The sequence below is a fragment of the Plodia interpunctella genome, chromosome 14 (genome assembly GCF_027563975.2).
Source record: "Plodia interpunctella isolate USDA-ARS_2022_Savannah chromosome 14, ilPloInte3.2, whole genome shotgun sequence".
Lineage (NCBI taxonomy): Eukaryota > Metazoa > Arthropoda > Insecta > Lepidoptera > Pyralidae > Plodia > Plodia interpunctella.
This window is the reverse complement of record NC_071307.1, coordinates 9,962,075-9,972,171: the sequence shown is the minus strand read 5'-3', so window position 1 is coordinate 9,972,171 and position 10,097 is coordinate 9,962,075. Positions and strand designations below refer to the sequence as shown.

The window sequence follows — 10,097 nt, the reverse complement described above, 5'->3', positions numbered from 1 at the left end:
TATTATAGAAAAATTAAACTCGATTATCATTTTTCTAATACCTAGCTGATTTCGAAGCAGACTAATCAGTTTTTCAAAACAAGTGTAACTCTAGGTATTATAACTGCAGTCTTGGTAAGAAAAATAAAACTTTGAAACTTATTAAGTACTTTTTTGTTAACCTGATGATGTGTCCCACTTCGTAGTCCCACTGCTGGGCAAAGGCCTCCCCTTACTTTTCCATAAATCCCTGTCGAGAGCACTATTGCTGTAGTTACCTCTATTTTTTACTCATCATATATTGAGCTAGTCACGTCCAATATAAGCTTTATAATATAATTTTAGAACCGATAAAAAAATATTAGATAATTCGACTCTCAATTAAAATTGACATAAATCTCGATGATGTATCGACATGATTAAAGAACTCAAAGGTTTTTTGTAACAGTTACGTCAGATTATTAATTATGGCAAATAATAGGTAGTCCAGTATATCATGAATATGTATAGTCAAGCTCGGTAGGCAACGATGTTCGTAACCGAACGACCTCGAAATTCGCTAGTGGCTACGAAAAAACAATATTTTAACAGATGCTTGTAGCGAAAACATTTGGCTGTTATTATAAAACTTTGGTTTATCTGTGTTAACTTTAAATGTAATTTTGAAGGTTAAACAAATAGTGTTTCACTTATTTTTTAGTACAAGGGAAAGTTTTAACCTACTTCAATTAATTTTATTATTTATGTGTTTGTATGTATGTATCTTCATGACAACACCAAATACATTTGATTATTAAATAATTTTGATTATCAAATCTAAATAGAAACCATTACAAATGTCGTTTTTATCCCTTCACATCAACCATTCAGATTAAAGCAACTAGCGATGTTTATATCGACAAGGAGGGGCAATATCGACAAATCATCGATGCTGTCCCAGCTCTAGCATCAACCATCAAGTGTGGCAGTCGACATATCGGCAGCAACTTATCGTGCGAGATTATTCCGCCAGGGGTGCCTGAAGGGCGGGGAGGGTTACGACTACTGTGTCCATGTAACATCAGGTTTCTAGACTTTTTCACATAATGTTTTAGAAGTACAATGTTGAAAATATGAGAAGAATATAATTAATAATCATTCATCAATCAATCATCAATTAATCATCAATCAATCAGTCATTTCAACAGTCAAATTATTTTTTATGATAATGTCAAAAATATGTTACAGATCTTAAAAACATACAGAATTGAACGCTGGTGTGCACCTTTTTTATACTACTGAACAAGCTCACAGGAATATGATTCACCAAATTTAACGACCTCGGTGGCGCAGTGGTAAAGTGCTTGCCTCTGAACCGAGAGGTCCCGGGTTCGATCCCCGGTCGGAACATGATGGAAAATTATCTTTTACTGATTGGCCCTGGTCTTGGATGTTTATCTATATATGTATTTGTTATAAAATATAGTATCGTTCAGTTAGTATCCTATAACACAAGTCTCGAACTTACTTTGGGGCTAGCTCAATCAGTGTAAATTGTCAGAATATATTATAATAGTGGGTGATTACAGCAGCCTATGGACGCCTGCAACACCAGGGGTGTCAATCGCACGTTGTGCCCTCAATGAATCATTTCACGTCCTTTTTGAAGAACCTCATGTTTTGCATTTGGTGGCCTATTTAAAACTGACACTACTTAACATGCTATGATATAACCGGCTGTGTTTAAGCGACTATTGAAAGATACTCTTTTACGTTAGCAGTAGAGGTACTGCATCTAAATACGCAAGATCATTTCAAGAACAAAAACATAAATTTCCTTCTAAAAACTGTCAAAACTGCCGACGTGGTCACCCTACGTTCAGCTCCCAACAACAAAGAGAAGCATTTGTGACGTCAAATTTATGTGGCACTTTTACGAGTGCAAAATAGGTGGGACCCGGCTTTACGAGCACCCTGTATAATAAGGGAGCCGTAGTATATACCGAATTCAGATGCTTTGTCCGTTTTTCTTTTATGTAAAGCCTAATGACAAATAAAAGTTTATTGCCAATAAATTTTACTTTGAAAAGAAATCCCGCTTTAATCTCTTGTCGATTTCTGGTCGCAATTACTGGTGGAGGAGTAATGTTGGTTATTGGGGTTTTGAAACACCCTATAGTGTCGTAGATATTTGTATATTTATTCATTTTATTTTATAAGTTGGTCAACGGTACAATTGGTACTAACTAATAAAGAGCTTACAGAATAAGAAAGGCCAATTACAAATTGGCTAAAATAATATCAAAAAACAGTTTATACAAATTGAAAGGCAGTAATCAGAAATCGATCGCTTTCTGTGATAGGTTGCGAGCCTATGCGACGAATCTCTTCGCTTCCAGACCAGAATATTGTAAATCGTATACGAAATATGCAATATTTTCTGAATTTCGCATACAATTGTATTGTTGTTCTAATTTTTCAACAGACCTTTGCCACAGTGTAATAAAGAGCACTAAGTGCCACTGCACATCTGACAATGTCGCATACACTTTTACGTAAACTACACCACGGCAATAATCCACCTTCAGTTATGAGCTACAACGACAAATTTATGGTGTTTCTCCTTACTTTAATCATACTTATACCTTCCCTGTCGGAAGGCATCCCTCATATTTTGGGGTCAGCTCACTATATTGTCTATTGTAGCAAAATTTCAGCCGTTTTGGGGTTTCCCTTAATTAGTCTTTACTAAAGTCCGTTCCTAAGTTAGAGGGACAACAGGTCCAATGGGAAAGCCTCGTAACTCGTTTTTGACATTTTTATATAGACATTAACATTTTATAAAGATATTAACATTTTCTCTTTGTGTTATCTGCACAAAATTATCATTCTGCAAAAGTAAACTACCTTATGTTAATATATAATTATTTAGCAGTAAAAAAACAAGTATTCTACCAAAAATCCAATATTTAATAGCTGTAATGCAACGTAATTGCGCAATAAATTTGTACGAATCGCAGGAGTAGAATAAATATTAATTGAATTACGAGTAACGATAAATAAAATATTATAAAGATTTTCTTATATGAAAAACGGTCTGTTCCCGAATGTTTTAGAAATTGATTATAAACTTAGAGCCAAAACTTCCTTACGTATACCAGGTTTCATTTTCAGCTGTGACGTCCGAAGCACGAGGTTCGCAAAAAAGGTTTATTAATAATTGGGCTCTGATTTTATGACTGGCTGCTTAACGTGTATCTTCTTGATAGGAATGCTGTTATTATCTAGGACATTCGCTGGAAGATTTGAAGTGGTTTTATCCTAGGGTGGGCACCACACAAAGACTAAAGATTACATTATAACACTTAAATAATAAAAAAAAGTTAGGCCTTAAACATAAAATAAACGAAATCTTCAGCCGAAATAGAATTTCATTAATTTAATCACGACCTACCCTTAACTTTTGGAGGGTGAGTCGCACCCTCTCATTCAAGCGTTCATTGAATGCCTATACCGATGCAGTTTGACCTCCGAGAATTAAATTTTCAACCCTGTTCCGTTGGCAACGAAAATTCTTAAGGTTCAACTTAAAATGGACGTGTAAACGCGCCCTTGTAATATGACCAAAATAAAAAGACCCCGAAATAAATTTGTTTGGTATACTATGGTATGCCTTTCCGATTCGGTCGCATATTATTATAGGTGGCATAGTTTTTTTTGTTTCTGACTATATTGTTTTAGATTAGGATTGGAAAAGTCAATATTTTCACGGGGATTTTGTAATAAATGTGTACTTAAAATAAGTCAATAGTGTAAAAGTGCGAAGCCTGTGTTCAGCGGAAAAAAACCTTAAAATTTTGAAGTTTCGGCTGTGATTTTACAACCGGCTGCCTGCCTAACGTGAACCCTCCTTGGGAATGTGTTCTCTATATAATTTTTCATGAAGTTTTCACCAATAGATAGTGTGATTCCTAAGGAAGTGTGTAATTTATCATGTTTTACCCGAGCAAAGCGGAGACGGGCCACTAGTAATTACTAAATAAGATTACTAGAAACTACAAATAACTATAAGTACTTATATTCATAAATGTGTGTTGAAATTTGGTCAAATAAACAAATATTGAACTAGTATCGGTTACAATTACAACACAGTAAATTAATTTAAGCCAGTTATTAACAGAATATTAGTGTACAACTGTTTAGCTATTATAGCTGATCCGTTATCTAACATAGCTGGCACTAACCTAGCTACTGGAGCCCTATTGTCTTGTCTTACTAACGAGCTGTGACGTAACTTAGGTACATACATCTTAATTAATTCTCTCATCTTCGCGTGTTCCACCTTTCATTCGGAGCTGTGACGTCCCAAAATTGTCATTAAATTTGGAAGATTTGGCTATGATTTTACAACCTGAAGTCAACCTTTTTTGGGAATTCTATCGTTGTTTCTCAGCTGTTAAGGCTTTGTGTTGTGTCCTTTAGTCGCCTCGTACGACAACCACGGATTGATATGGAGTGGACCTATTCTAGGGCGGAACCACACGACGCTTATTATTAAATTAAATAGAAGTTATGTTCGAAAGTTTGGATATAATATTAGGATATTTGTGTTCATCACTAACACTAATGTGAGATTTTATACAAGTCGTCTGAAGGCATATGACATGACTTTTTTCACGACTACCTACCGCGTCTAGTGATAATTAATCGCACACACGCTAGTGAATATGTTCACTAGCGTGTGTGCGATTAATTAATAACTGTCAACCAGGATGCAGGTTTGCTCATGTTTAACTTTACTGGAAGTGGTTCAGTGTTAGTAAAACTTTGAGCGCGCTTGACCTATCCATTTATTCTTTAGCTATAACACACGAATGCACGAACACAGTTGCCGAGAATACGCACGAGCGAACAAAAATTTTGCGTGACGAGAGCAAAGTTCTACCGTCCACGGCTGAATGGAACGAACGAGGAACGAACGAACACGAACGATCCCGAGCCGCCGCCGATCGCCCGCCCCCTCAGTAGCCGCGCGCCGCGAACGAGCGAGCACGTCGGTCGCGAATTCGGCTCGCTTTTTTCAAAATGGTGGAATTAGGACTCGGATGGTCTCAATCAACTGTCATACGTTTAGTTGAGGAATATAAAAAGAGGCCAGAATTGTGGGACATAGCACATGAGTCGTATAGAAAGCAAACGACTAAGTATGAGGCCTGGTCGGAGATGGCGGCCATCTTTGATTGCGACATAGCGGACCTGAGGCGCAAAATGAATTCGATCCTAGCTTCGCTGCGGAGGGAAAAGACGAAGGTTCGCTGCGGCGGGCGCTCGTCGTGGTTCTTATACGATTATATGCATTTCCTGCCGACGCATATCCCAAATAATGTCATTGGGAGTCCGGTAATTATTTTTGTAAAACTAGTTTATTATCCACGGTTTCGCTCGCGTAAATGGTAAATGTTTTCGTGTTAGTTTAGTTTTCGTGTGTGAACAATAGAGATTTACGATAAAAAGTATCTTTTGTAGGTATATTCAGCTGTATACAGTAGAAACTACACATAATGACACGAATAACCTGTTTATAATGAGTCTATCTCTTGAAATTATAGCCGTATTCGCAATAAATATGTCTCAAGTACTTAATATTATCTAAAAAACCATTTATAAGCTGTTAAAATTGAACTTTGAATGTACGTGCGTCGTGCAATACCTATTTAAAATATAACTACACAAATGTTTCATTTATTGTTTTAACATGTTTTCTAAAAAGTAACGTTTTAACGTATAGGTAATAATACCTACACAAGAGTTTTTGTCTTGTTTGTTTTGTCATTTATGTATGAACCATTATATACAATTATTCATATTCTGTGAACTCCTCTCTCATGGGCCTAAACCTTAGGTCACCGGTTCTTAAACCGTTTTGTTTGAAGATTTTCCTTTTGAAAACTAAGCATTCGATAGAGCCCTAAAATAAAACTTAATTTATGAGTACTGAACTGACATAACAGCTGACACTGTTATTCGACTTTTAATAAAGTTCGTAAGTTACCTCGGTATAGCGTTCAAATATCCTTACTTTACTTATTACTGCAAAATATCCCAATCAGCTTCTTCTAGATAACTTCGCAAGTTTGATTCATACATTATCTTATTTTTGTTATATGACGTATATTAACTTTTATGGGCAATAAAAATTAAAAATAAACAATCTTTATTGCAGCCACTAATTGCCATATTACAAGTAAAAAATAAATTACAAGACTAAAAATAAAAAATATTATATTTATTTATTTAATATTTATTTACAATTTGTAAAAGTGCGATGCTAAAAATATTATCAAGTCAACCTTTGGATCATACAGACTATGTGGTTGCAAAAAATAACTTTAGGTACATAAATATTGTTATATACTACATTAATAGTATTCATTTCAATATGTCAAATAAAAGTATAGTTACGAAGTGGGTCGCGGCTAATTACTGCCAGGAACAATAGTCTAGTAAGCAAATCTATGAATAATCGGAGCGCGTTCTTGTTTGCACAACCAACCGGTTTTGATAGGTTGACCTTGCTGTTGGCACTGTTGTGTATCAAATAGAGAACGTTATCATATTGCTTGTTATTATTGTTTTGTTTTTGGGGAAACCAGTGGGGCTAGCATGAAATTTTGCGAAAACTTAATAATAATAATAAATGGAAAACGAAAAAAATATGGAAAATTAATAAGTAGTTCCTTTTTTTAAGATAGAAGTGCTGTTTATACGTTTTTCTTGCAAGTAGGAGGAAAAACAGACATTTGTGAACAATGTACACAAATCCTTAAACCACCAATAGTGCCATTCAATTAGAATCAGAATCAATTATTCATAGCAACGTGAACTGTTATTTTGTGTTTAAAAATTCATTATTTCTATACCTAAATATCGGCAATACAAACATACTACTGAAAACGCTGAATATTATATAGGTTTTTCAAATAACTGGCACCTAATTACAAAATTATTTATCGATCCTCAAGTTGTTCTATTCGGAGAATCGTAAGAAGTAATAACAAAATAATGTTTTTTTTTTACAGGACTATAAACGCTGTACAAAACTGGAAGCAGAGGACGACCAATCAGACAATGAAAATAACGATACAATAGTCCACGAAGAAGAAGAACAAGAAGTAGAGGAAGAAGAAGAAAATGAGGTGGATGAGGGAGAGGAACATCAATTAATTTATATTAAACAGGAACCAAGTACTACAAAATTCGTCAGACCTACTACAAAGTACATTCACCAATCGGTTAATAAACCAAGGCTTATTAGGACAAGGCGAATTAGAAAAAAACCTATTACCGCTAACAGTAACAAACTTGACAGTAAAATTTTAGAGACTTTAAAACTAATCAAAAGCTCGAATCTCACCAAAAAGAAAGATGAGTGTGACAGTTTCGGTGAATATATAGCTAATTCTTTGAGAAAACACGATGAGAGGACACAGAGTATGATCAAACAAGCTATAAATAATATTCTCTTTGAGCAAGAAATGAAGAAATATGGTCCGGGACCGTATGAAGTCCTTATGACAGCCGAAGAAAATCCATTAATTTTAGAAGATAGTTCTAAATAAATTGTTAAAAATATTTGTTATTAGGACGATTGGAGGAAAAAGGAGGGGAACCTTGTCCAACAGTGGGACATAACATTTAAATACTGGATAAGAATAGTAATTGTTATGCACAATCTAACATTTGTATAATATCAAAAGTACAGACAAAAATAATTTTCTAGTTAATAATTTTTCATATGTTTTTATATGTATGTATGTATATGTATATGTAATCAATAACTTTTACATCATAATATTAGCAAACGATAAAATGTCTTCCAAGTTTCTCTTGTGTCTCTGTCTACCCCGTAAGGATTAAAGACGTGATATCGTATCTTTAATATCCATGTGCGAAAAGAAATATAAATTTTGCATGTGCTGATTTTATGGAAATTGAGTTACATTCTCATTCATCAATTCATGTTAATTGTCATTAGAAAAACAAATTACATAAGATTATATTTTCAGCTGATATTTATTACTCAGAAGCAATAATATCCATCATTATGTCGAGTAACATCAATCAATGAGTGCTGAACGGCGCACAAAATCGTCCGTAACTAAAGAAAAAAAAAACAAATACAATTTTAATATTCCATGCAGAAAAGTGCAACAGACCGCCACATTTTCTTTAAAATTTCCTCATTTTTTTGCAATCGATCAATCTAGAACATTGCGTACGTGAGTAGACGCACGAATCGATGTACCTATAGCAATTACTCGAAACGCGACACCAAAACCGGTTCTCCATCCATTACCATTCATCTTCCAAACCGCTTTTCGCATCTTTAAAGTAATCAGCAATGGTCGATAAAGACTTGTTAATAGTAGTTTCATTTGTTACGTTCCCATTACCAACAGTTGCATCTAATGATGCTTTATCTAACTATTACTTCGTTTGTTGCTAGATTTTTATTTGTTTCTATATTAATGTCGCGATGGTTAGCGTTTGGATCTACAGTGCAGTGATCACGCCACTTGACGTCATCAGCCACTTATTTTTTGCTCCCAATAGATTGCTTGTTGAAGCACGCTTTCGTTGCCATGCGATCTGTTAGATCATTCCTCATAATTTGCTTAAGACCACCTATTTCGGAAGTTTTTTCGTTGATAAATAAATTAGCACTCACGGTTTAATATGTAAGACTATTATTTGCCGTGAAGAAAAACATATTTTGAAACCAAATGACACATTTGTATATTATACCGCTGTTTTTTGTTTCTTTTGTTCCCAATAAAGTAAGCTGTTACAGCTTACCTACGGAAATTGATTTATTTATCCTAATAATAAGTCAAAAGAGTCGCTGAATGATAACATATTGAAAATTGAAGTGTAGAATTCTATGCTACGTTTCAGGGGTGTGAATAAACGCCTATTAAATTGTAAATCTGTTTTATTTCTTATAATTTTTGCTGTTCTGTGGGCAAAAAGTAGGACAAAGGATAATCGAGCTTCTTGGCCACACGTGGAAATAAACAACCGTGATATTTTCTCATTTTCGAAAACCACACCGAGGCCAGCTGCACGCTAGATAAGACAGTCATATACTCATAAGTCATAACAGTTGCATCAGACAAACTTGTCGTTATCTAAACCTATCAGAAAACATGTTGTCCTATGTACAAAATATCTAAATATCATAATGAATTACTGAATATAGCTGAATAATAAGAAAATTAAACTATTCAATACAAATAGCAATTGTTTTAAATTCAAATATAATAAAAATTAGTAAGTAAATGTATTTTATTTCCGGATTTATACAATATTTTCTTTAGGAAAATTTTACATGAATTTTAAATCTTTTTTTTATACTTACTAAAAGATACTTGCTTTTTGTATAAAAAAGAATTTAGGAAATTTTCCTTTACATAAATCTATAGGTACTATTATTATAAAGAGTTATAGTTTACTACCTTACTGGCCAAAGGTATACCGAGCCTGGGTGATCTGAATCAAAGCCAAAACTCCCGGAACGTAGACATTTATTATCAATGCATCTTTACACATAGGTATATAGCAAAAACGAAACCATGTCGAGTTCTAATTTCGAACAGCGCCATCTAGATTTAACAAACTATATTAAAATATTACATAACTATACGGTTAAGATTAAACACTTACTACTAACTACCGAACCTTAGTGATTTATAAAAGTGATAAACAAGAAAGTCGAGCATCCATCAAATCAAAGAGTACAACATTTATGTACAAACACAACACATTTCGATAAATTTTCCAATTCAATATGGTGTTCCATAAGTAACATTAATTGTACCAAAAGTGATATAAAACCGCTTGTTGAATACAATTTCCGACATTTCCTTTGATGTATAATGAGTCAGTAATATTCAATTATAACCATCGTCAATAATAACATTTATAATTCAAAGTAAACGCCGTACAAGGGACAATTAATTGATTTACACCCACAAGTGGAAGCCAGCAATATTATGACTAAGCTTTGTCACCAACAATGATAAATTCACATTTTAGTGAATAATAATTATTATTAAAAAAAACTATTATTAATAATTATT

At 33.9% G+C, this 10,097-nt stretch overlaps 1 protein-coding gene across 1 annotated transcript; it reads left to right on the top strand.

Moving 5' to 3' along the window:
* The first annotated feature begins 4,973 nt into the window (after nt 1-4,973).
* Nucleotides 4,974-8,136, top strand: LOC128675291 (uncharacterized). Its single transcript, XM_053754598.1, has 2 exons — nt 4,974-5,358; nt 7,038-8,136. The coding sequence occupies exons 1-2, from the start codon at nt 5,044-5,046 to the stop codon at nt 7,575-7,577; spliced, it is 855 nt and encodes a 284-aa protein (XP_053610573.1). The 5' UTR covers nt 4,974-5,043; the 3' UTR covers nt 7,578-8,136.
* The last annotated feature ends 1,961 nt before the right edge of the window (nt 8,137-10,097 follow it).

Excerpts from the sequence above, each read along its gene's own strand:
- LOC128675291 (XM_053754598.1), top strand. The coding sequence starts at position 5,044 with ATGGTGGAATTAGGACTCGGATGGTCTCAATCAACTGTCATACGTTTA. Across the intron at positions 5,359-7,037 it reads ATAATGTCATTGGGAGTCCG|GACTATAAACGCTGTACAAA; the intron begins GTAATTATTTTT and ends TTTTTTTTACAG.